This window comes from Canis lupus, chromosome 13 (genome assembly GCF_011100685.1).
Source record: "Canis lupus familiaris isolate Mischka breed German Shepherd chromosome 13, alternate assembly UU_Cfam_GSD_1.0, whole genome shotgun sequence".
Lineage (NCBI taxonomy): Eukaryota > Metazoa > Chordata > Mammalia > Carnivora > Canidae > Canis > Canis lupus.
In genome coordinates, this window is record NC_049234.1 from 37,728,867 (window position 1) to 37,754,801 (window position 25,935).

General features: G+C 60.7%; 1 protein-coding gene and 1 long non-coding RNA gene across 10 annotated transcripts; one reads left to right on the plus strand and one right to left on the minus strand.

Moving 5' to 3' along the window:
- LOC102152006 lies at nt 1–25,865 on the minus strand. 9 transcript variants are annotated; one of them, XR_005368893.1, is made up of 9 exons: nt 25,263–25,865; nt 22,047–23,149; nt 20,923–21,063; nt 20,215–20,327; nt 13,709–13,761; nt 13,477–13,600; nt 12,821–13,218; nt 11,999–12,553; nt 11,408–11,666 (listed from the first exon to the last, which is right to left on the minus strand). It is a non-coding gene; the product is annotated as an uncharacterized LOC102152006 (long non-coding RNA). The 9 variants fall into 9 exon arrangements; XR_005368895.1 differs by having other exon boundaries at nt 12,821–12,984; nt 13,072–13,218; nt 13,477–13,761; XR_005368898.1 differs by having other exon boundaries at nt 11,409–11,666; nt 13,477–13,761; nt 22,047–22,210; nt 22,896–23,149; nt 25,263–25,864.
- On the plus strand, nt 16,246–17,975 carry GPIHBP1 (glycosylphosphatidylinositol anchored high density lipoprotein binding protein 1). The gene is made up of 4 exons (XM_038555721.1): nt 16,246–16,400; nt 16,847–16,969; nt 17,349–17,465; nt 17,598–17,975. The coding sequence occupies exons 1-4, from the start codon at nt 16,271–16,273 to the stop codon at nt 17,831–17,833; spliced, it is 606 nt and encodes a 201-aa protein (XP_038411649.1). The 5' UTR covers nt 16,246–16,270; the 3' UTR covers nt 17,834–17,975.
- Nucleotides 25,866–25,935: the final 70 nt, after the last annotated feature.

A 25,935-nucleotide genomic window follows, 5' to 3' on the forward strand; every position in this document is an offset into this window, starting at 1 on the left:
TCCCTCCTCTTGTGTCCCTGCCTCTCTCTCTCTGTGTCTCTCAGGAATAAATATATACAATCCTTAAAAAAACAAAAAGAAACAGCAGCTAGGCAGGCAGCAGGACTTGAGCAGCAGTGGAAACCAAGACAGTGAGGTGAGTCCCCATAAGGTGCTCAGAGGACAGTAATGGTCCATTGAGAACTTTTCACACTGTTTTCCAAAAAAAAAAAAAAAAAAAAAGTGCAAAATAAAATTTTCAGATAGTTAACAGCCCAGACAAATTTTTTTCAGATAAAATTTTGGAGATGTTGAGAGAGTTTGCCACTAGCAAGAACTTTTATTTTTTTATTATTTTTTAAAGATTTTATTTATTTATTCATAAGAGACACAGAGGGAGAGAGAGAGAGGGGCAGAGACAAGGGCTAGGGGGGAAGCAGGCTCCATGCAGGACTCGATACCATGTCTCCAGGATCATGCCCTGGGCCCATGGCAGGCGCTAAACCACTGAGCCACCTAGGAATCCCCCTAGCAGGAACTTTTAAAGAATGTACTACAGGAGGAAAAAATACCCCAGAAGGAAGGGCCAGCTACAAGAAGGAACCGTGTGCAAGACACTGGCTTACAAGGGGGAAACTGAGTCAGCCTCGTCGTCTAGGACAGCAGGAGCTCTGTGAAGTTGGAAGACTGAACCGGGAGCGACAGCATGTGGGGCGGGCAGCAGGACTGAGTCTCAGGGTCCTGAGCCCCTTGCGCTGTCTGAGACATGGCGCGGCTCACAGGGAGCTCTAGGTCGTGCTCAGACGTTGAGGATGCAGGGAAAGTTTCCATGGGACCAGCAGAAGGGCTGGGGTGCAGCGTCTCCCGTGGGAATCCTACTTGTGCAAAGGCTGGGCACGGAAACAAGGTCGGTGTGTCTGGCAACCAGTGACCCGGGGGACCGGAGGGACCCTCCGTGGCTTTGGAATCCTGTTACGGATCGTGGACCGTGTCCCAAGCACCGTAGTGGGAAGTCTCCGAGCTACACGTCACATGATACCCATCCGTGAGTGGGATGGTCAGTTGTGTGTCTGCTTGGCTGGTTCATTGAGCCCAGATATCTCGTCAAACATCGTTGTGCGTGTTGCTGTGAGGCTATCTTTAGACGAAATGAACATTTGTATCAGTAGACTTCGAGTGACGCAAATTGCTCTCCATGGTGTGGGTGGGCCTCGTCCAATCAGTTGAAGGCCCAAATAGAACAAAAAAACTGACTTCCTCTGAGCAAGAGGGAATTCCGCCCGTGGATGGCCTTTGAACTTGAACTGAAACACTGGCTCTTCCTGACTCTCCTGCCTGTTGGCCTGTCCTGCAGATTTAGGACTTGCCAGACTCCAAGTTGACGCACATGAGCCAACTCCTCAAAATAAATCTGTCTGTATAAATATACACATCCCACTGGTCCTGCTTCTCTGGAGAACCCTGGCCATTACAGGGCGCGACTTACGCCTGGGAAGTAAGGGCTGTTGGGCCCAAGCTCCCCGGGGGCTCTGTCCCTTTCCCCTGACGCCCCAGCCCTCCTGAAAGGGAGCTGGGATGGCTTCGAGTGCAGTGGTCAGCAGTGTGGCAGGAGCAGGGCCGGGAAGGGCTGAGGCCGGGCACACACATCAGCTGACACTTTGGACGATCTGATCCCTCTGGCTGCTGAGTTGAGCGTGGCCTGGAAGATTCTAGATCAGAACGAGGGGGCCAGTGAGGATTGTGGCTCAGACAGAGGGGCGGCACAGACACGGAGTAGGGGTACGGGTTCCCAAGACCTGGTGGGGCCAGGATGCTGCCCTTCGGCTCTGGCTCGGGAAGCAGGTGGGCCCAGGGCAGGACGCTTCTCAAGTGCCTGCGGGGCTCAGAGGAGGGTCTGGGGTGGAGATGTCCAGCTGGTCCCAAGGGAGCAGGTAGATCACCAGGTGAGAAGGTGGGGGGAGGGCAGGGCTACCCCATGCCCCTGAGGTCACGCCAAGTCGCCGCACAAGCGCCTGGCGTTCCTCGGGTGGATGAGCGCCTCACCGCACGGCCTTGTTGCCCGACTCCCAGCAACCCTGAGTCCAGGAGCTGTGTTTCCATCTGTTCTCCTCTCGAGGCAACCGGTACCACTTTGGCTCAAGTCCCAGCAAGGGCCTTTCCCCACTCTGGTGCCACTGTTCTGCGGAGCCAGTCCCCCCCAGGCTATGCCCCACACCTCCAAGTCCCCCCGAGCCACCTGTGCCCCCGCTGTGCCCGCGGGACTCCCAGCAAAGCCCCAGTGTCCTCCCAGCTTTGGGAGACTCCTTGGCCCCATGCCACCCTCCCCCTCCCGTTCCTCCTCAGCCCTCCTCACAGCTGAAATGCACCCCACGCGCCCCCACCCCTGCCCAGGTCTGCATCTGCATCTCGCACAGGGGTGGTCATCCCCCCTCACCGCGGCACAATCGGCCCCTTCCAGGCTGGCGTCCTAGGGGCGTTTCTGCCACCAGCATCCAGCACCTGCACGGTGCCACCTGCCACCCTTCCTCTGCACCCTCCCCGTGCCAAGGGTCCAGACGATCTGAGGAACATTCCTGCAGGGGGAGGTGCACCAGCAAAGCCTCAGATGGCCGTGCTCCTGCGCTTTCCTTCCTCTCAGCCCTTGCTCGCTCCTCACCTGGAACACCCATCCTGATACCTCACACCGGGGACACCGAGGCCCTCCCACCCCGCGCTTTCTTTTTGCCGTAAACGGTTCTGGGCCCCTTCCCGAGATGGACCATCCGGTGGCCCTGGACCAATCATAGGTCCTCCCATCCCCTCCTCCAAAGGCACTGCATCTCTAGGAGCCGCCCTCATCCCGGCGCGGAGCAGCTGGGTGACCCTGTCCCCCGTGCCAGGGCTCCATGGTTGTCGTGCCCAAGGCCAAATCTCAGCACGTAGAGTCTCCTCAAAGACACCTGAACTTTCTGGATGCTCAGGTCTGCTCCAAACAACCCCTTCCCACACCTGAGAAGCTCCTGGGAGCAGCTGCACCGAGGAAGCAGCTGCAAGAAGCCCTCGGGGCCCCAGGGTCCAGGATGGGAAACGGCTCCCAGGGGGGCCCAGACTATGGCAGGGAAGGCAGGTGCACTCAGGGCTCCTCACAGCTCCCCTGCTGCCTGCACTCATGCACACATGCGCCCACACGCAACGCACGCACTCTCGTGTGCACACCGATGCCTTTCCACTGCCTCTCCTGCACTGGCACACACACGCTCACTCACACGCTGAGACCTCGCTCCCGGGGGGTGAGCCCTCTGGCTCCCGACACTGCACAGGGCTCTGTACTCTCATGGGCGGCTCATGTGTCACCGTGTCACCGTGTCATTGTAGCTGGCCTGGCCGGGGACCTTTCTAGGAGGCAGAGCAGAGCAGTGGGGAGCGCCAGGCCCCGGGCGCAGATGGCAGGCGACCACGGCCAGTGTGTGCTGCTCTGGGCTCTGGGCAGGCCGTGTGCTCTCCTGAGCCTCGGTCCCTCGTCTGCGGGTGGGGCAGCGCTGGTCACCGTCTGGAAGTGTGGCAGGGATCGCACACGATGCCGCTGGGGAGTGCTCACTGGGCGTCTGGCCCAGGCCCTGGGAGGTCAGCACCCAACATGGTCATCCGTTCCCGCTGCGCCAGAGACAGTGGGGCCCCTGCCCCGTGGAGGCGGGGATGACTGGGCAGACAGAAAGGTGGCTGTGGAGCCCTGGGAGCAGTTCTGGGAGCCATCGGGGGCGGGGACAAGGCCTTGGAAGGAGACACTGAGCCAGGGCCTGGGGGGATGGGGCTGCCAGGAGCTCCCAGAGATGGGAGAGCAGGAGTGTTCCGGAGAGGAGCCAAGTGATTTAAGGGGAGGGAGGAGAAGGGAGGGGCAGGAAGGGTGGAGGGGGGAGGAAAGAGGGCCCCACTGCCCTGTCCTGGGGCACTGCCCTGGGGCATGGGCTGTACTCAGCCATTTGCTCCTAGTGAAGAGGGGACAGAGAGACAGAGGGACAGACGTCACTATGAGACAGGATTATAACAAGACTGACGCAGGCTCCCTCCCACTCCTGGACCGCTCACCCTGGGGAAGCCAGCTGCCCTGCGGAGGGAGTGAGGCTCCCCAACGACCCCCCAAGGGGGGCTGGATGCTGACCCCCCCCCAGGGCCCCCTCGGATGAGACCACAGCCCTGACAACAGCGGACAGCAGCATCCTGAGGGCCCAGCGAGGCCGGGCCTGGATTCCTGGCCCTCAGACACCCACCCAGGAGCACGAACCGTATTGTCTTAAGCCCCTGAATTTTGGGGTAAGTTGAAATGTAGCAAAGGATAGCACGGGCGGGTAGGGCCTGACGTGGGCATGACGTGAGGGAGCAGATGTAGGCGTCTGAGGACTGGTGCTCTGGAGGCTGGCGCCAAGGCCTGGGTGCGGCTCTGGGCCGTTCCCCAGAGAGCACAGCTGTTGCCCTCGCCCTCCCGAGCTGGGTGGGCTTGGTTGCCAGGGAGATGCTGGTTCCTAACCCAGTTTCCAAGCTGCTCAGCTTCCTCCCAGTGCATGTGGGTCAGCTTCACCCTATCAGGATCTTTGCAAACAAAGAATAATAATCAGTCCTGATTAGCAGCTGATTAGAGAGGGCTTTCTTGGAAGAAGCCTTGAGTAAGCGCTGGGTAAGCGCCACCGAGGAGTCCCTGTGCTGCTGGCCCTGCCCTCTGGAGCTGGGGAGGCTCTGATCTCTGTCCTCCCAGCCGCACCCCCCCCCAGCCCCCGGATCCTGGGGAGGAGCCGAGGCGCTCCCCCTGCCGGGCAGCCCAATCCCCAGCTTACCCTCAGGGCCAGGGTGATGCCAGTGGGCCGTCCCACAGCAGAGGCAGCTCCCAGGTCAGGACCAGGGACAGCGTCAGGAGGCACCGGAGCCCCTAAGGCCACAGAGGCAGCAGGACAGGCGACTGGGCCAGGCCCTGCAGGAGGGGCCGATGCTGGGGTCCTGCCTGAGACAGGCTCCCAGAGCCGCCTTGTGTTTTGGCCAACCCTGTCAGAAGCCCTCCCAGCCAGCCACGGTGGGCGACATGGCTGCAGTTCCCCAAAGACTGCCCTGCCTCATGGGGAGGGCCAGCCTCTCTGCCAAGGGGCGGCAGGGACACGTGTGCCACACGTCAAGCCTTTCCCGAGGCCATCCAGCCTCAGGGAGGGAGAAGGCTGCTGACCCCAGGAGCCCCCCAGAAGAGTGGGGGCACGCTGTGTGCTGGGCTGAATGGTGGCCCCAAAAAGATGTCAAATCCTGACCCCCAGAATGTGAACTTCTGTGGGAAGGTCTTTTGTGAAGGAGAGTAAGTTAAGGACCTGGAGATGAGGTCCCCCCGGATTTAGGGTGGGCCCTGCCCCCAGCACCTGGCGCCCTTGGCCAGGAAAGGAGAGAGTTGAGGCATAAACACACGGGAAGGGTGACACGTTCTCAGGGAGGGCTGTGGCCATGGGCCGCCCACCGCCTGGAGCCACCAGGTGCCTGAAGGAGCAGGAAAGACTTGGCGCATCTTTGCGGTTTTCAGGCCCCACGACTGTGATTTGCTGCGGGAAACAGACTCAGGGTCCGAGGCGCTGCATGAGGTGAGGCGCAGGGATGCCTCCAGGCCAGACAAACAGCAGAGTGAGGTCCTGGCCAGGCCCCAGCTGGGGTGAGGGGCGTTGGAAGGAGGGCAGGCAGCAGAGCCTCCACGTGGGAAAGAAGCAGGGCTCCAGCTCCGGGTGGGGGGGCTCCCCCCAGGACCCCCGGGACCCGCAGGGCCACCCCCAGGGCACAACCCCAGCCAGCCAGCTCTGCCCACCTAACATGGCCTCCAGTCCCCTACCAGAGCGACACTCACTTGGCATGGGGAGAGGGCGGGCCACTCTCAGAGCCCTCCAGCTCCTCTGCCCCCACCTCCGCTGCAGCCCTACCCCCTGGCTTTCCCATGGGGTCCCCCCACCAGGCCTGACCTTTCCCTGCCCCCGCCCCTGGGAGGAGCTGGCGCTGAGCTCCCCCGGGGTCCATGTAGGGACCCCAGCAGGGACCCCAGGCAGAGGAGCGTGTCCCCTGCTCTCCACTCCCCGGTCCACCGTGCAGAAAGCCAGCACACGGGCCCAGCTGCAGGGCCTCAGCCCCCCTGAAGCTCCCAGGGGGTTCAGTGGAGGGACAATTGATGTTGAGGATTCTTGCTCCCTGAACGAGGTGCTCCAAGAGCGGTGTGGGGAGGGCAGGAGACCCTAGGACACCCTCTGAAGAACCCTGCACGCACATGTGCAAACACACACACATGCAAACACATGCACGGAGTCAGGCACTTGTCCCCAAAGACTAGAAAAGCCCACATCTTTGGGGAACACCCCCCGGTGTGGGACGGTGGGAGGGTGGCCCCAGCTGAAGGGAGAGATGGGGGCAGGGGTCGAGGCCCAGAGGGGAGACCGAGCCAGCTCCATCTGCCTGCTGGCCCAGCAGTATTCTGGGAGCTCTCCATCCATCTGTCATCCTCCCCAGGCCTCACCTGGTGGGGACTCAAGCATCCCTCACCTGGACCCCTACCTGGGCCTCACCTGGGCTCCTTGTACCCACTCCCACCCACGCCGACCCATTCTCTAGGGGAGGCCAGAGCGGCTTCGGCAAATATCCCTGTTTAAACATTTTGGGGGCTCCCGACTGTTGTCAAGATAAAGTCCAAAGTTCCCTGCGGGGCCCACAGGGCTGCAGGGCTGAACCCACTGCCTCAGCTCCAATCACAGTCCTTTTTTCAGCCCCTTGGAACTGCCAGCCTCCTCTCGCACTCAAGCCCTAGGTCCCAGAACAGGAGTGTGTGGACGGTTGCATCAACTCTGGGATTGGGGCCCAGCCCACCCCCTCTGGGGTCCCCACCCCAGTCTCACCCTGGGATCCACCTTGTGCCAGAGAGGGTGAGCCCCTCAGCTCATCGCTGTGGGCAGACACCCTAAGTCACACGGGGCTGCCCCACAGGGACACTGCGGTGCACCCTCCTCCCTGTTGGGCAGTCGGCTCTGACATATGCATTCAGGAGGCACTGTCCATGGCCAGCCTGGGTCACCCCAGGCCCGTTTCCAGTGGCTAACATGACCAGGCATCAGACTCAGAAAAACACATTGAATCCTGGGAGGAACCATGAGTAAAATAATGTGCCAACCTGTCAAGCACGAGCACCCTGAACATATGAGAACTCAGCCCAAGGACACCCTGACCAGGACTGACGTCCTAACAAAAACAAAAATAGAGGGATGCCTGGGAGGCTCTGGGGTTGAGCGTCTGCCTTTGGTTCAGGTCATGACCCCAGGGTCCTGGGATCGAGTCCCGTGTCAGGCTCCCTGCATGGAGCCTGCTTCTCCCTCTGCCTGTGTCTCTGCCCCTGCGTGTATGTGTGTGTCTCATGAATAAATAAGTAAAATCTTTTAAAAATTTCAGTAAACCATGCTGTAAACAGATGACACTCATCGCGGCTTTCTTGTTCCATTGACAGGGTCCCTAGGACTTTCAGAATGGTCAGTGAGCACTGGCTTCACTGAGGGTCACCAGCTGCATTAGCCCCTAACAAGGGAGTCGGCTTGTAGCGGCAGCTTTAAAGCCAGGCAATGACGTCTCCTCTCCAACCACGCCGGTCCTAGACGGCACCTCCTTCCAGTACATAATCTGTTGCTTAGTGCAGCACCCTCAGTAATTATCTGAGCCTGATCTTCTGGAGAACTGGTTGCAGCTCTGATGTCAGCACTGCTGGTTTGTCTTGTACTTGCCTGTTTGGAGACAACTTCTCACTTCTCTCCTTCAACCTCGAGAACCTCTGCTAGCTTACAGCTTTCCCCTGCAGGCTCCTCATCTCTCCCAGCCCTCCTGGAATTGAAGAGAGTGAGGGCCTTGCTCTGGGTTAGGCTTTGGTTCAAGGAAATGCTGTACCTGATGTGATCTTCTATCCAGACCAGGAAGACTTTCTTCCTATCGGCAATAAGGCTGGTTTTCTTATCCTTCATGTGTTCACTAGAGAAGCACTTGTGATTTCCTTTAAGAACGTCTCCTGTGTGTTCACAGTGTGGCCGTGTGGTGTAAGAAAAGAGGGCTGGCTCTCCACCCGTCTGGGCTTTCCACATGCCTTCTCACTAAGCTTGGTCATTTCTAGCTTTTGACTTAAATGAGATATGTGACTTCTCCTTTCCCTGGAGCACGAGGGGTTATCGTAGGATTATTAACTGGCCTACTTTCAATACCAAAATATGACACAGAATCACAAAGTGAGCAAATGCTATCGGATAAAGTGTGAATAGACTTGCTGGCAAGGTTGCCACAAACTCATTTGTAAAAAAAAAAAAAAAAAAAACAAACCACAGTATCTACAAAGCCCAATAAAACAAGGTGTTCCTGTCGGTATTTCTTGTTACAAATCACAATACCACAATGCTCTACTACTGTGACTCTTGGAGATTTTCATAATGAAACGTTTACATGTGGAGCAGGGCTAGACCTTGTCCCCATGCATCTCCTCGACTGCATAAGGAAAGTAAAAAAACAAGTTACCTAAACTTCTGTCACTAACTGAATCTGTTTTCTTTAAAGTTAGTACACAGAGTCCCAGACACCAGAAAGGGGATTCTGGGACCAGTCATGGGAAAACAGGAACATGGGGCACAGAAGAGCTTGATCCCAGGGCCCCGCTCGGCTGTAATAGTGTTTATTATGCAGTTTTGACCCAGTGTTGAGTCCCGGCTGTCAGTTCCCTCTCATGGGCACATCCCAAACACATCTCTCATCAGGCTTCCACACTTCAGACTCTGGTCCCAGGGCTGGGTACCAGACAACCAGGATCTGCCCCAGTGCCTAGAGATGCCAAAATTATTAAACAAGCCAGTCTGCAGGGATCGTGTAAAACCCAGCTACCCAGCCCTGATGGCCATTCAGTAGCCACTCCTGCAGCCTCCTGGCTGGCACAGCCCCTGGTGGTGCCCCTATAAGTCACAGAGATCTGACTTCCATCTTTCCCAGTGTCACCCTCCTGTGTCCCACCATCAAAAGAACCTTTACATTTTATAAAACTGATGTAGAAGGACCAGTGTTCAGGTCCCAGTGGTTCTGCTTACCAGCTGTGTGACCTTGAGCCTGCTCCCTTGGCTTTCCCATGTGAAGATGGGAAACATGCACAGGGTCAGTACCTGCACTAAGTGAGCAGGTGCAGGTAGAAATCTTGGTAGAATGCCTAGCTTCATAAACACTTACATGATTCTTCCCTACACCCCCAGCTCCTGGCATGGAACTGCACCCCCAACCTTGCCCTAGAGGTCATGCACGCCAGCATCATTCTGACTGGACATTGGCAATGAGCACCACACCACCCCCTTGCTTCCCTGATGGCTGACTTCTCAAGGTAAAGTCATTGCAGTGGCTAATGCTCCCACTGACTCCAGAAGAGCCAGATAAATCACAGAAACCATCTTGTTTAAACTCTAGAGAACTAGGGAAATAATAAAGACAAGAGGAATGAAAATCCAGACACAGCAGATCTGCAGACCAACCCTCTAAACAGCCAGTCTCCCGAGTGCATGATGCCTTGTGATTGCTGATACCTTGAGGATTTGACCTTGGTCAAGGTCAAACCTCAGTTAAAGCCGAGGCCACCCCTGGGTGACAAAGAAACAAGCAGGCAAAGTTAGAGAGTTGAGAGGACTCCAATGTATGGTTGGTCTCATATAAATTTTGGAATCTGCTTATCAGTTTCCACACACAAGAAGTTAAAAGCACTGTGAAGCACTACTACACCCGCTGGAATGGCTACAAGTTTAAAAATTGACAATACGAGTGTTGGTAAAGTTGTGGAGCAACTGGAGCTCTCCTACAGCACCAGTGGACACAGTGGGTAAGATCGTCCCTACAACACCAGTGGCGACAATGAATAAGAACTCCTACAACATGGGTGGAGACAGTGGGTAAGAACTCCTACAGCACCAGTGGAGACAGTGGGTAAGATTGTTCCTACAACATCAGTGGAGACAAGAGTAAGAACTCCTACAACACAGGTGGAGACAGTGAGTAAGAACTACAACACCAGAACTCCTACAACTCTTACAACAATGGGTAAGAATCCTACAACATGGGGTGGAGACAGTGGTAAAAATTCCTACAATATGGGTGGAGACAATGGGTAAGAACTCCTACAACACCAGGGGAGACAGTGGATAAGAACTCCTACAGCAGTGACGGAGACAGTGGGTAAGAACTCCTATGACACCAGTGGAGACAATAGGTAAGAACTACAGCAGCAGTGGAGACAGTGGGTGAGAATCCTGCAGCAGTGGTGGGAGGTGAAAGGCAGTCCATAACACAGCTGGCACCTGCAAGTCTCAGCCCCGTGTTCACCCAGTGGACATGAGGGCTTGTCTACACCAAAGCACGTGTGCCGTGTGTGCAGAACAGCCTGCTTCATAAAAACCCCAGACTGGAAACAAGCCCAGTGCACCCGCATTAGATCAAACACCAGCCTGGAGTTCCCGCACCGCGTAACACCCCCTGGCAACAAAAATGCATGTGGACAAACCTCGGACACACGTGGCCCCAGGGTTGGTGGAAGTGGTCAGACACGAAGCAGCTGATACTGTACGAGGCCATTTACATGAAGTTTGGAAACAGAACCAACATATAGTATTCGGGGTCAGAGCAGTGGTTACCTTCAGTGCTGGACACTGACCGAGGGACCCTTCTGGGTTCTAGAATGCTCTGTGTTTTGGTATGAGTGGTTGTTACTGTATATACGTGTTTTCATCAACATGTACACTTAATGTTTGCACACTTAGCTGTATGAACATTTTATCACAATCTTTTTCATGTAACAAAAAGACATGTGCTAGAATGTTCACAGACAAAAACCAAAAGCTGCCCGCAGCTCAGCAGCTGTAGGGTGGATATAAAAACCATGATGTGTTCCCAGGACACAGCAGTGTCCAGCACTGAAATGAAACGAAGGACATTGGGACTCCTGGGTGGCTCAGTGGTTGAGTGTCTGTCTTCAGCCCAGGGCATGATCCTGGGGTCCCAGGATCGAGTCCCACGTCGGGCTCCCCACAGGGAGCCTGCTTCTCCCTCTGCCTGTGTCTCTGCTTCTCTCTCTCTCTGTGTCTCTCATGAATAAATAAATAAAATCTTTAAAAAAAAAAAAAAGAAGGACGTCTAAGCTCCACAATGTGGATGGACCTCCCAAGCCAGACCGCGGTAAAGTCCAAACACGAAAGGGCACCTGCGGTCGGCCTCTAATTAAACAAACAGGTTTCAGATAAAACCTTGTTTTTTAAGGCTAATAGCTTACAACTTTCCCACCTCACCCTCCTTCCTGCGAGAACCCTCTGTCGTGCACAACTTCTCCCTGCTTCCCTCTACTTGCTAGACGATGGGATGGTGCCTTAATCACGCATCGCTTAATCAAGCCAGCTAGATCTTCACATTTACTCCATCGAATTGTATTTAACACTTAAAAATAAAACCACCAGTTATTAGGGGCCAGCAGGAGGCACCTCCACAGAACAAAGCAGGGGAGGCTCTTCCATAGGGAGAGGGGCAGGCTGGCAGGAAGCATAGTGGCCCCTCATCAGCTGAGCCGTGACAGTCTCTCGTGGGGTTTGGGAGGAGGACCCCTCCCTGTGTGGGGTGGTTCAGCACTCACTGCCCGTGAGGTGCACCTCTCGGTGCTGGGCCTGCAGTTGAGGAGAGAAGTAGGGCTGAGGCACCCCTGCTGGCCTCCAGGCTCCACTCTCAGGGGGAGGCTCCTTTTATTAATTTGCACACCATGCAGGTGAAGACCTGCCACCGCGGCTGCCACGAATCCACATGGGACCTCTCCGGGCCCGGTCACCCCCCTGGGGGCAGTGTCACCCCCCTGGGGGCAGTGCAGCTGCTCTGCTGCTGGGAGGAGCTGGGCAACCCGCTAGGCCTGCGGTCCGGCCCCAGCCCGGAGCCCTAGGAGGGAGCTCGTGCTCAGCCTGGGGCTTCCCTGGCTCCGTGACCCCTGCCACGTGCAGACCCCTACCTGTAGCTCCACCATCAGTGTCCGTCTTCCAGGCCCCCAGGGCTTGCACAGGCACACACACACTCCTTCCTTTGCAGGCGGTGCACAGGCCCAGGGGGGTAACTCGAATGGAAGACGGCAGCTGGGAGACCTGGGTGCAGGGTGCTGGGAGTCCTGCACGGCCTCCTGTTCCTCCCCCTTCATCCAAACAGTAGAACGTGCGTGTGCTCCTCAGCGCCTGCTGTATGCAGGTAATACTTTCCTGACTCAGGACACAAAGAGCTTCTTCGTGCCTTCATGTGGCTGCAGAGAACCCCTGCCACATTCTTTTCAGTTTTTCTTTCTTTCTTTTTTTCTTTTTTAAGATTTTATTCATTTATTCATGAGAAACACAGAGAGAGAGGCACAGACACAGGCAGAGGGAGGAGCAGGCTCCATGCAGGGAGCCCGAAGCAGGACCCAATCCTATGACTCCAGGATCACGCCCTGAGCCAAAGGCAGGCTCCAAACCGCTGAGCCACCCAGGGATCCTTCTTTTCAGTTTTTCTGTCATGTCAGCATGAGGGAGATTGATTTCTATCGAGACAACGTAAACAACACGCTCCATGTGCCCCCGACCTTAGATTTTCCCAAGGGAACCCCAATGTAAAGCACTGGCACCCCAGGCGTCTGGGGGCTGCCAAGGAGCCCCTCCGCAGGGGTGGGGGGTGGGGAGCAGGTCTCGGGGAGGCAGAGCCCGGGGTCCCTCCAGCGCCCCAGGAGCAGCGGGGCGGCCGGTGGGCAGGATGCTCTGATGGAGGCCTGTGCTCAGTGCGGTTTCACGAGACCCGCAGGCGTGCTTACACGTGAGAGGAGAAGAACCAGTTAGCCATAGCTCGCCGTCTACCCCAGCAGCTGCACCCCGACTGCCCCCTCAGGAAGTGAAGCCAGGGTCCTGACGGGGTCCCGGGTCAGGTCCGCACAGCGAGTCACCGCAGCCAAAGCCAGCCAGGGTCCCAGCACTTCCACTACAAAATGCAGTGGATCCATCAAATGGAGTATTATCAGCGTTAAAGAGGAGGGGAAATTTGCCCCACGCTCCGACCCGGGTGCACCTGAAGGCATGACACCGAGTGACAAGAGGACACACATTCCCGGTTTCACTTCCACAAGGCTGCGAGTCACTAGGTTCAGAGACCGCAGGGAGACGGTGCTGCCCGGAGCTGCAAAGGGAGCTAGTGTTTCCCAGGCAGAGCATCGGTCTGGAACGATAGAAAGTTCCAGAGGTGGATGGTGGGGAAGGTGGGGCAACGGGAGCGCTGACAGGAGCCGCCGGGGGCCGTGGGCAGCCCTGCAGAGCTGGTGCCAGACACCAGGGACCCCCGGACCCCCTCCACGTGGGGCTCACAGGGAACGGGGAGCTGGGAGTCCCGGGGTTGATATGGGGGGCCCGGGGGGGCGAGGACTAGAGACAACTGGGGTGCGGATGTGTGCCAGGGGGGTCGGGGACACAGGCTGACCGAATGAACAACTGCAAGCCCGAGGGAACCGATGGCTGAGCTTCTGAGACCCGGAGAGTCAGCTCACAGGCTCCTGGTGTGGCCTGTCCCTGGGTCGCCCCCCACGGCTGCTTGTCTCTCAGGCCTGGGTTCCCGGGAAGAAGGGGGCTTGTGCCGCTTTACAAACCCCAGGAGCGGCCTGCCTGGATGAGAGAGACCCCCCAGGAGAGACCCCTCACGGCCCCCTGCCCACCTGGGTGACAGGCTCTGGCCTCTGCTCCAAGAAGGAAGCCTCTTCCTCTGCTCCTGGGGACCGAGAGCATTATCTGCAGAGAGGGTGGGGAGCTCCTCCCCGGGGCAGTTGCAGCCCACACGGCCCCCCAAAGCCCCATTCCCCCGTGTCTGTGCACAGTAGCCAGCCAGGTGCCCCTCCTGTCCACACAGCTGCTAGACCTTTGCCCTTCCGTCAGAAACATTGTTCACCCTTCTCCGGGTCTGGGTCTGATTCAACGTGGGGAGGCTGAGGAGGTACAGAATAGGGACTCAGAGCTTGAGACAGAGCAGCACCGTATCCCTGAGGAAAGCAGGGCCCACGCCCCCCATCTCCTCTGCCAGGCCAAGAGCAAGTACGGCTGGCCGGCATGCCCTGCCCACGGTGACACTGAGGTCTGAGCCAAGGCTGCTGCTGCCAGGGAGAGCAGGGTGACCCGCGGGCTTCTCTCGGCTGGAGGACAGCAGGCCTGGGGGGCGGGGGAGCCCCAGACCAGCAACATCCACAAGGCCGCCCCCTAGAGCCAGGTCTGCCAAGCTGGGCGGAAGGGGCAGGGCCGGGTCCACACTGTGCAGGGCTCTGTGGGCAGGGTCTGGGGCCCTGGGGCTGCCTCTGGATGTGGGCTTGGCTAAGGGACAAGGGCTCTGAGCCCAGGGCCCAGGCCAGTCAGCATGTGGGCTCTAACATGGGCCTCAGCTGCCCGTGGGGCCACCAGCCCAGAGTCCTGACTCTGGGAGTGTCTCAGGAGCCGAGTCCCTGCATTGAGGGTCTGCAGGAGGTGCCCCTGCCCCAGAAGCCTGGGATCAGGGAGGGGCCCCTATCAGGCATGTTTTTGGACCAGAACGTCTGAAGAAGCCTGGGTCGGGAGAGGGATGGGCGCACACACACCCCAACCTGGGGGCCTGGGGTCCCAAGGATGCCAGGTGTCTGCCATCAGGGTGTCGGGTAGGGGCCCTAGCTCCCCCAGCCTCGACGGACCTCGTGCACACACATGGGCCAAAAGCCCTGGCCACCTGCTGCATCTGCATGGGCAGAACTGGACCTGCTCCTACCCTGGATGGGGCAGGGGGCACCAGAGTACCTGCAGGGGGCGGAGCTGAACGGGGGCCAGGGGGGTAGCTGGGCCTGAACCCTACAGCCCCTTCAGCCCCTCGGGCTGCTGAGCAGCAACAGCAGTTCATTTTAATCAGTGAAGTAGGCGGGATTGTTATGATCCCTGCAGGCTCCTCACAAGTGCTGGCCTGTTGGGGGGCAGGGGCACCGGGGGCACCAGGGACACCGGGGGCAGGGGAACCCCCTGGGCCTTCCTGGGAACAGCCCAGGGGCAGGGGGCGCAGCCTCCCCTTGAGGAATGAAGACGGGGGGTACAGAGCCGTGACCCCCAACAGATGGGACCCTGGCTGGGGAGTGTCCTCGGCCCCGGTGTGAGGATGGACTGGGGGCGGCTTCCTCCAGAAACTGAGGTGGCTCTGGGGACAGCGAGAGGGCTTAGCTCCCGAGGACTCAAGGAGGGACAACACCTCGGGGAAGCCAAGACTTCAGAGAAGTGTCCTGAGGGATGGAGGCAGGCGCTGTGCTACAGGCCCACGGGCACCGCTCCCAGGGCCGAGACATCCTCTGCCGACCCTGAGGACCAGGGGACCAGGGGGCGGTCTCAGGCTCAGGGGGAAGGAGCCAGGCCCCAGGGCCAGCTGGCCTCAGCCCTGCTATAGGTGGCCGCACAGAGTGTCCACCCGCCTGCTGACAGGGACAGTGGCCCCAGGGGAGCCAGGGGAGGGCCAGGCGCTGAGGCACCAAGCCCCAGGCGGCTCCCCGATAACCCAGCCCCACTTTTCCATTGCCCCCAGTGGGGGGAAGCGGCTCTCAGGACGCCTTCAGGCCTGTGCCCGCAGAGAGAGAGCTGGCAGGGGCCAAGGCGCCGGGAAGGCAGGCCCGGGGTGCACTCACTCGCAGGCAGCTTCACCCCTCCACCACCTGCTCCAGCCAGCAAGCAGCACGGAGAGAGCTCCCCAGGGCAGGGGCACCCTAAGGTGGCGGGGACAGGGCAGGGGATGGGTGATGGCTGGAAGGAGTCTGGGAAGTGACGTGTAAGCAGGTGAGGGGATGAGCCATGGGGATCTAGCCCTCCAGGCAGGGGTGAGGGGTGAGGGGACAGGGGACAGGGGACAGCAGAGGCACAGGGAGGACACCCCCTGTGTTTTCATTTCATTTCATGCATCCCTGGACAGTGGGTGAGGCTGACTGAGTCTCAGGGGACGGGTGAGTGATGTGCAACCAGAGGGTCCAAGAGGGCAAGGTCCGGTGACCACGTAGCCAGGGCCTGGTTCCCACGGGTCCAGGTTTGCTGGCCGTGCCCCCCCAGCAGAGGCCGGGCCGGCCGAGCATGCAGGGGGGCAGGACGCCCCCCGCGATGGCTTCCTGTCCCCCAGGGCCCTGAAGTCAGGGGGGAAATGGCCGTCCCTGGCCTGCTGCCTGGCACTGGGGTCAGTGTCAGGCCCATTGTTTGAGGCTGGAGCTGGGGGGGGCCTCCGGGAAGCCCCTGAGATGGCCTCTGTCCCACTTCCCACAGATCCAGAGCCCGAGCGAGAGCCGGACCGCGCAGACCCCGCAGCGCCCGGCGGGATGACGGCGCTCCCGACTGTCCTGCTGGCCCTGCTGCTGTGCGGACGGCCAGGTACCGGGCAGGGCCACCCCTGCGGCGAGAGGGGACAGCTCAGTGTGGCCAGCGGGGGCCTCGGGGTACCCGGCCTGGGGGCAGGACGCGGCATGGGGAGAAGGGGGCGAGGCTGGAGTCTGAGGCCAGAGGGAGGTGGACGTGGGTCCCCAGACCCCACCTCTTTGAAAGGCAGGCTTCAGGGTTCCCTGCCTGTCCCCCCTCAGTGTCCTTTTCTGTCAAACAAGCAGGGTTTACGGCGGGGGGGGGGAACAGGTGCTGGAAGGGACAGGCCCCCACAGCCAGTGACCGGCAGAATTGGCAGGGCCACCAGCTGGGAGCCCACGGGGAGGACAGAGTGGGGAGGAGGCGGCGGAGGGGGCGCCGGGCAGGGCAGGCGGGGACGCAGCACTGGGCCCCGGGCCAGCCGTGGGGGTTTACGGGCGTCCCTGTGTGGCACCGCACAGGGCGGGCGCAGGACAAGGAGGAAGAGGACGACGACGCAGACTTTGGGCTGGACGGCTACGACGATGACGACGACGACGAGGAGGAGGAGGCAGCCAGTGTGAACGCCGGCGGCAGGGGCCAAGGTGCCCACCCCCCCAGGGCTCAGGCGCCCACCCCTCTTTGGCAACACCGACCGAGCCTCCGCCTGTGACCTTGGCTTGGGGGCCGGAGGGCAGGGGAGAGGAGAGAAGAGCCCTAACGGCGCGCACCAGCTGTGACCCTCGGCTGCCACCCAGAGCAGGGAGCCCGGAGCAGGGGTGGCTTCTGGGCAGGGAGGCTGAGCAGGAGTTCCCGGGGCAGAGACGGGCGCAGGGAGGCCCAGCACGGGTGACCCCCCCACCCTCGAGGCTCCGGGCTGGTGGGCAGGGCGGGGAGGGGAGGGGGGACAGGCCAGTCCTGAGGAGGGGAGCAGGAGGGCCTGGGCCTGGGCCTGACCCCCCCGCCCCCACCCCGTGCCCCCAGCGCTGCTGCGGTGCTACTCGTGCCAGTCCCTGCACAGCGGGGAGAGCTGCGGGCGAATTCAGAACTGCATCCGCAGCCACAGCTTCTGCAAAGCCGTCATCTCCCACGGGAACACGGGTGAGCCCGTCCCCCACCCCCACCCCCACCCCCACCCCCACCCAGAAGGCCTTGCACCCCGGGAGGACCTGCTCCCCATGCCCAGCCGTCCAGCCTGACGGCGCCTTTGTCGCCCCACTCCATCCCTCCCAGAGTCGGGCCCTCTGACCACTTACTCGGCGTGGTGTGCGGACGCCTGTAAGCCCATCACCAAGACGCTGGAGGGGACCCTGATGACCCTGACCTGCTGCCAGTCGGCCCTCTGCAACCTCCCACCCTGGCAGGACCCCCTGGGCCGCGGGGCGGGTAGCCCCCAGGGCGACACCGCAATGGTGGCCACTGCTCTGCTGCTCAGCCTTCTCCCCGGCCTCCAGGCCGTGGGGTCCTGAAGGGGGACCCACCCCCACCCCCACCCATACCCCCACCACGGCCTGGCTCACACCCTGGACGGGTTCAACCACAGGGTTGTCCAGTGCCTCACCCACCCGGCCCCCACCCCAGCTGTGGTGAATAAACTCGGAGCATCGTGCACGGTCCCGCCAGCCCTGGTTCTGCTCAGCCCCTCGGCGTTTCCTATTTCCTGCCCCTCTGGCCTCCCGGCCACTCCTCCTCCTCCTCCCCCCCTACCACTGCCGGGGGCAGGGTGAGGGGCCAGGGCCAGGCCTCGGGGGCTCCCAGGGCAGGTCCATATAGCCCGGGTGCAGAAAATACGCATCCTATGCCGAGGAAGGCGGCCACATTCTCCTCCCACCCCTGAAACACCTCCACCCACGACTGTTGCCAGGGTTCCTAAGATGAGGACTGGGCGGGGGGTGGGGGTGCCCAGTGCCCTCTCTAGCCAGGCGGCCACCACTGGCTGCTGGGCTCGTGGCCTTCCTTGACCGGTGCCCAACAGGACCCTGGGATAGGAGGGAGGAGGCCTGGGTCTGGGCCTCAGTTTCCCCATCAGAGCAGTATTGAACAGGCTTACAGGACCCCTCGATCCCCACCAACTCAGCAGCCCCTGGGGAGGGAAGCCCCGAGGCCTGCCCTGCACATCAGGTAGCTCCGGCAGGTGGAGAAGCCTCCCACTCTCCGCTTTCTTCTTTCCTTATTAATGAAAAGCTCAAGGCCTCCCTGGGGGCAAATCCCTGGGGTGGAGGAGACAGGGGTGTTTTTCCTCTCCTTCCTCCCTCCTGCTGCTTGGAATGCTGGCTGGGGCTCCGCAGCCACTTTGCACCATGAGGCAGCACAAGAGGCTGGTGGGGCAGCATGGAGGAAGGGGTGGAGATCGCTGGTGACCAGGAGCCCCACACTGCCTACCCCGGGACCCCTCTCCCTGGGAGGGAAACCAATGGCTGTGGGGTTGAAGCCAGTCACGTCTCTGCCATTGCCTCCTTGCACACTGTCACACACGCACTCCTGCAGGTACCTACACTCTCGTGTTCCCTCCGCCAGGGCGCACACTCACCGACACACGCTCACCCACACAGTGCCCACTAAAGCACAGCAGATAAAGCACAGCTCGGGGGTCACCCTGTCTGGTTTAAATGTTCGTTAAGGCCACGCCCCACGCCCCCCCACCTGGGTGAGCCGTGCCTGCCTGCGCCGTGACCCAGACGAACCCCTTCACCTCCCTACGCCCCCACTGCCCCAGCTGGGTCTCCTTGTCTGCTAGGTGGCAGGTCGGTGGCGCCCCAGCAAGCCCGACACAGGGGTGGGGCCAGACGAGGGCCAGGACGCAGCTGGATCCCAGGCCAGGTCCAGCCCGAGGCCCCAGTGCACTGTCCCCAGCATGACATTTAGGTCCCAGGAAGGAACTGCTGGCCGCAGGTCAGGAGGTGGTTCGTGGGGCCACTGCCTTCCAGCCAGCCGCATCCTCCCGGCCTGGGAGCACGTCCTGCTGGGTCGCCACATCCGTGTCCCAGAACTGCCATCGCTGTGAGCGTGAACCCAGGGGCCCAGCGCGCTCCCTAGGGCTCTGGAGGTCAGAGGTCTGAAATGAAGGGCCATGTTCCTCTCGGGGTCTTTGAGGGTCTACCTCATGCACTAGCCTCCCTGGGTGGAGGGAGGCCCGTGAATCAGCGTGTCTGGGACAGCTTTCCAGAAGACATTAGAGTCTGAGTAAAAAGAGGGCCCCTGCCCACGCGGGTGGGCCTCACCCAACCCACTGAGGCCCAAATGGAACAAAAAGCTGGAAAGGGCAACTCCACCCTCTGGAGCTGCCCCAGACCCCGCGGCTCCCGCTTCTGAGGCCTCCAGGCTCCAGCTGGGCCAGTACCCACGCTCCTGGGGCTACAACCTGGGACCCCTCGCCTCCACGCCCCCTGAGCCAGTCCTGCGGCCACCGACCACCCACACCTGCCCTGCACGCCCCACAGGCCCGCCTCTCTGGGGAGCTGCGCACCTCGCTCTAGGGGAGCAGGGCCTCTGGCCTTCCCTCCTGGCCGCCTGACCCGCAGCTCCCAGCACTTCCTCCACCCTCCCACCCCTCACTCCTTCTCCCTCAAATCTCCCTCTACCCCCATCCTGAAGGCCTCTGTGATGACCTAATCCAGGACAATCTCTCATCCCAAGAGACCACATCTGCATCACAGCTGCAAAGTCCCGTTGCCCGAGAGCCCACACATCCCAGTCTGCGGGGACTAGAACGCGGGTGTCAGCCAGTCATTACGGACTCCACACCCCCCAACAGCAGACGCCCCACCGGACACCTGCCGCGCTGGCTGTGTGCTGGGCCTCGGGCCCACGGCGGGTAAAGCCCAGGCCCAGGGCCTGCAGAAGGGCTCACCTGGTCACAGGGGCCACAGCCCGAAGTCTCAGCCGCGGGTGGCCCCTAGCAGATCTCCTGCCGTCCGGACGCGCCTCAGCTACCCTTGCCTTGCCTGTTGCTAGATTCAGCTTCTAGAGAACCAGGATTTTCCAGGTTGAATATACGATGGGTCGGTGGGGGAGGGGAGACAAACCATCCAGGGGAGGGACAGGCTCCCCCACCCTGCCCCCGGGGCATGGCCCCCCTGTGTCACCCTCCGCCTGTGGTGGCAGAGTTGCCGGGGTTCGCGTGTCTCCAAGAGGCAGTCCCCCAATTCGCACACACCCTTCCCTCCACCTGGTGCGCCAGCGCCCACCCCCAGCGCTGGCTGTCGCTGAGCTGGGTGTGGTGCCTGAGGCCAACTCGTGGGACCAACCCTAACCACACCTCCCTCCCCGGAGCTCTGACCACCTGGGGACCGTGGGTATCTAACACCCCCAAGGAAGATGCCACTGAGGATGCAGGGCCCCAGGGCGGGGGTGGGGGTGGGGAGGGTGCCTGGCGCAGGCAGGTCCCAGGGGTGCAGGGGAGACAGTGACAGAGCCAGAGGGTGACAGGCCCCCCCTGAAGGCACTCCCCTTCGGGCACTGGGGCTGCCAAGGTTACCCCAGCGCTCACCCTCCCTTGGAGCACAAGTCTGGGGAATGGGGCTGGTCCACACCTGCGGGTTGTCTCTAACTCACTGACCTCAGCGTGCATAGGCCTCCCCAGAGAGGCGGGCCTGTGGGGCGCGCAGGGCACGTGCGGGTGGTCGGTGGCTGCAGGGACTGGCTCAGGGGGCGTGGAGGCAAGGGGTCCTAGGCTGTAGCCCCAGGAGCCCGGGCCCATCTCCACATTCCCGCGGAGAAGCAAGATGAAGGAAGAGGAGAAACACAGGTGGCACCACCCCACCTGTGCCCACGCTTCCCCACGGTCCCGCCCCGCCCATGCCGCCCTCCCCCCTACCCGTGCCCGCCTTCCCCACGCCACGCCATGCCCGTGCCCGCCCTCTCCACGCCCCACCCCGCCCGTGCCCGCCCCTGAGGTCTGGGCCCCAGCAAGGGCCTTCTGGACCTCAGGCTCTGTGCTCACCCAAGAGGACGCCTTGGCTCCCCTAGTCTGCGGACTGGGACAGTCCCCAGTGCCGTCAGCTTTGAGGAGCGGGAGACCCATCTAATTGCACCCGGAAGGACCCCCGTCCTGGGAGCATGGAGCCCAGCAGCCCAAGCACCGGGGTACCCCCGGGACTCAGCAGGGGAACGCTCTGGGTGGACTCCATCTCCTGAGCAAGCGCGTGGTCTTCGTGGCCGCCGTGGAGGCAAACTCCAGCCCAGCCTGGACCCTGGGAGCCTGGGCCGCGGAGCTCTTCGCCTCAGGCCCTGGGTATTCCAGGGCCCGGCTTCCAGGTCCGGGGATTCACCCCGGGGCCCGGATCCTCACTCAGAATCCACGGAGTCGGCTCCTCCAGGGACCCCGCTCCTGGCCCGAGACCTTACCCTGGGCTGCAGCTGCCCTCCATCAACCAGACCTCAGGCTCAGGCTGGCACTGGTGGGGGGCAGCCCCAGGGGACCATGACCCCCCGAGGGGCACTGATTCAGACCACGCCTCTCCCGGGTATGCAGACAGCACTGCTGCATGTGGGGCCCTGTGTCACCGGAGTGTCAGGGGGTACCCTGCCCTGCCGGAGGCTGAAGAAGGAAACTCCAGGGTTGAGGGGTACACTAGTCAGCTCCGGCTGCCGGGAGCACCAGACCCTGGGGGCTGAAATGACAGAAACGTCCCATCCCACAGTCCTGGAGGAAGAAGGCTAGGATCAAGGTGCCAGCGGTACCGGTCCCTCCTGAGGGCTCTCTCCTCAGTGTGTAGACACCGTCTTGTCCCTGTGGCCTCACAGGGTCATCCCACGGTGCTTGTCTGCATCCTGGTCTCTTCTTGTAAGGACACCAGTGGGCGTGGATCAGGGCTCTCAGTGACTTCCTCTACCTTGATCACCTCCTGCAGCACAGTCACCCTCTGAAGTCCTGAGACCAGGACTCAGCAGATGGATTTGGGGGACACAATCCAGCCCCTAAGGAGGGCCTGAGACAGAGCTAGCTCCATGAGGGCGCACAGAGTGGCGTCAGGCCTGAGCTGAGCTTAGGGTGGTGATTGCCAGGATGGGGGAGATGGGGCCTAGTGGTGATGACCTGGCCCAGGTGGGGACCTGCACAGAGATGGGGGGCCGGAGCACAGGAATTCAGCTCGCAAGCACCAGGCCCTACCCAAGGCCTCCTGCTGGCCTCCTCAGTACTGTCCACCTGTCTATCAGGGTGCCCAGTGACCTGTCACGGCTGCTTGTCCTACCTATAGCCCCCACTTCAGACCCCCAGCAACCCTACCCCCACCACCAGGATTCCCCAGGGTGCCCCCCCTGCAGAGTCGGTGGTCTCTACGGTGACTGGGCTGGCTCCAGCTGCAGGGGCTGTGCTGCCGTGTGCCTGCGGACCCCAGTGCTTGCCCCACAGGGGCCCCTCCCGGCCAGAACGACTTTCCTACCGGGGTCTTTCCCACCGCACCCCAGGCCTACTGAGAAAATTCATAAAAGGAAACCTCACTAAAAGGGAAGTCGGGAGTTTGGGCAGGGGGAGCTCTCATACCCTCCCACCCTCACCAACCACAAATCCGAACCACAAATCCGAACCACAAATCCGATGGGAATGGAGCGGCCCTCCCCACACTACTGCGTTCCTGCTCCCTCACCGCAGGGCGGGAGGAAGGAAGGTTTCCTCCTCCCCTGGCAACATCCCAGCCAATGAGAAGCCGTCACACATCCAGCTCCCAGTTTAGTCCAATGGGCTTTCAGTTGACAGCAGCCCCTCGGCGCTCCACTTCATCCTTTGCGGGGCACACCTGCCTGTGGTTTTGCTGGCTTTGGCTTGCAGTTCTCTGCCATTCCTGAAAAAACAAAACAAAACAAAACAAAATAAAACAAAACAAAACAAAACATTTTTACTGGTAAAATAACTGGAAGATGTATTTTATTTTTTATTTTTATTTATTTTTATTTTAAAGATTTTATTTATTTATTTTTTTTTTTTTTTTTTAAGATTTTATTTATTAATGAGGGACATAGAGAGAGAGGCAGAGACATAGGCAGAGGGAGAAGCAGGCTCCATGCAGGGAGCCCGATGTGGGACTCGATCCCCAGGACCCCAGGATCACGCCCTGAGCCCAAGGGAAGGGCTCAACCGTTGAGCCACCCAGGTGTCCCTGGAAATTTTACTTTTAAGCTGGAATCATGCAGAGGCCCCGCCTCTGCCCTGGAATCAGCATCACGGCACTCCCGCCCCGCCCCACCCCCCTAGGAAGGTCGTGGCAGCCGTGGGTGCTGGAGCCCCGCACTTTCCCTCCTCAAAGCAGCAAGGATGTTCAGCCTCCATCGGCACACCCCTGACCCCGCAGCTACGCCCAAAGTAGTCTGTCCTCCAGACGCCAGAGCCCCTGGTCTGGACAGGCCTCCTGGGCAAAGCGTGCCCGGTGCTGGTGCTGCAGTGGGTGACCGCAGGCACCTGCGTCAGATCCTCTTGTCTAGACTGAGAGCTGGGGGCACGAGGCACCCCTTCCAAGAGCCCTGCCTACCCGTGGACGAGGAAGGACACCTGTGTACCACAGGCTGGTAGCACAGGACAGGGAGAGGCCGCAGGGCCTTGGCCCACCTGGTGAGCCTCCAGAGCCTGCCCTTCACCCCAGGACACGTGCAGGTCCTTGAACCCCCGAGGGTGCTCCTTAAGGGCCTAATGCTGGAAACTTCTGGAGTAGATGGCATGGGTCAAGGCTCTGCCCTGCAGCTTGGATGCTGTCGAGAATCTTCCTGGGAGCTGCTAAGACAATAAGGAGCCCGTGCAGCCCCAGGGCTCACATGCTGGCCAGGCCTCACGTCGGAACAGGCCACTTCCCAGCTGGGTGATCTCGGCAAGCCACATAGCCTCTCTGGGCTCAGTGCCCTTTCCCACAAAACTGGAGGAAAGCAGGACCCATCTTCTGGGATCCCCGTGGAGGCTGCCAAAGGTACCAGCAGCCAGGCTCTGGTGCTCTAGTGCCAGGGGTGATGTGGTGGTCCCTGCTCTGACCCCTGGAGCTGTTCCTGGGAGGGGGCAGGGGGTCCAGGCTCTCACACTCTTGCCCCTCCCAGCATTGAATCCATCCGGTCACCCCCCTCCCTTCTGCTCCCCTACAATGGCCCCTGACCTGGAGAGGACAAACAAGCACACTGGGCTGAGGGGCCCCTACCCAAGCTGTCTCACCACCCCTGGGGCCACCTCAGGGCCCTGTGTGCCCCCATCCAGGTCCTGTCCCCCGGAGCAAGCCCAGGACCTGTCAGCTGGAACAAGGGGCGCAGACACTCCCTGGGCACTCTGCCCCTGCAGCCTCCATCCTCCCCAGGGGTCGCTGGGACTCCTCCCCTCTCCGGCCCACCCTTGGCTCCCTTGGGTCAGCTGCCATTGTCCACGCACCCCCCTCACCGCCACCTGGGGTGGTCTCAGGACTTCCTTTCTCCCAAAACAGGAAGCAGGTGGCCACGGTGCATTTCCTGTCCTTGTTCCCCCTATGAGAACCAAGGATGAGGTGTTGATCCCAAAGCAGGACGTCCCTGAGGATGCAGCTTACTGAACGCTGGCCCTCTGGTGACCACCGGGTTTGCAGGAGCTGATGGACCCCGGGCCCACCTGGAGCCTCCCACCTCCCGTGTGGCTCCATGTCGCCTGACACTCAGGCCTTTGGGCCTCCGGGGAGGCTCGCAGCTCAGACGCGTGTCCTGCCTGAGGGCGCACCAGGGAGGGTGCACAGGGCTCTGTGGGGGGCTGGTGGGGCGCTGGTGGCTGGCTGCAGGGTCTCAGAGAACAGGGGGCAAGGGTTGGGGGGAAGTCTCTGCATGGCTCCCCTCACCCCACATCCTCCCAGAAAGAGCCCAAGATGAGCAGTGAACACGGCCGGCCTGTGCCAAGACTCAGCTCTCCTCCCCGCCTCAGGGGACGCCCCTGAGGGGCCCAGTCCCCTAAACCCTGACCTGGGAGCATTCTCTGATGAGCCAGCTGTGGAGACGACGGCTGCAGGAAAGCCTTCCGTGCCAGATGGCTGCCGGCCACATGGTCACACAGCCCCACAGTCACGGAGAAAGGGAAGCCGCGCAGGCGCCACCAGGCCTCTGGGCCCAGGGCGGGCCTGACCGGGAACTGGGAGTCCCCACTGGAGGGAAGTGGGCAACGCCCCCTGGCCTGCTGCCACTCTGCCAACACCCTCATAATGCCCCTCCCTGTGAGCCTGTCAGTGGGGCACCCACATGGTGCAGATGGGTGAGCATCGGGCTCCTGATCTCATCTCGGGTCCTGATCTCAGGGTGATGAGTTCAGGTCCCGGGTTGGGCTCCGTGCTGGGTGTGGATCCTAGTGATGAATGAATGAATGAGTGAGTGAATGAACGAATGAATGTTAAGCCTGTCAGCCGATGAACACGGGGAGGATCGTGTAATTGGAGGAGCATCCTTCCCACTCGGCTTGTCCTAAAGTGTAGGCTCGAGGGGTAAACGGGTTAGCTTTTCTGTGTAAACGGGTGTGACCCATAGTGGAAGAACGTGCCCCCAGGTGAGGGACCAATGTTTCTTGGAAGAATACGAAACCTGAGGGCGCCACTCCTGGGTCTCCCCCTGCTCGGCGGCCGAGGTGTCACCGAGCCCCTGCTTG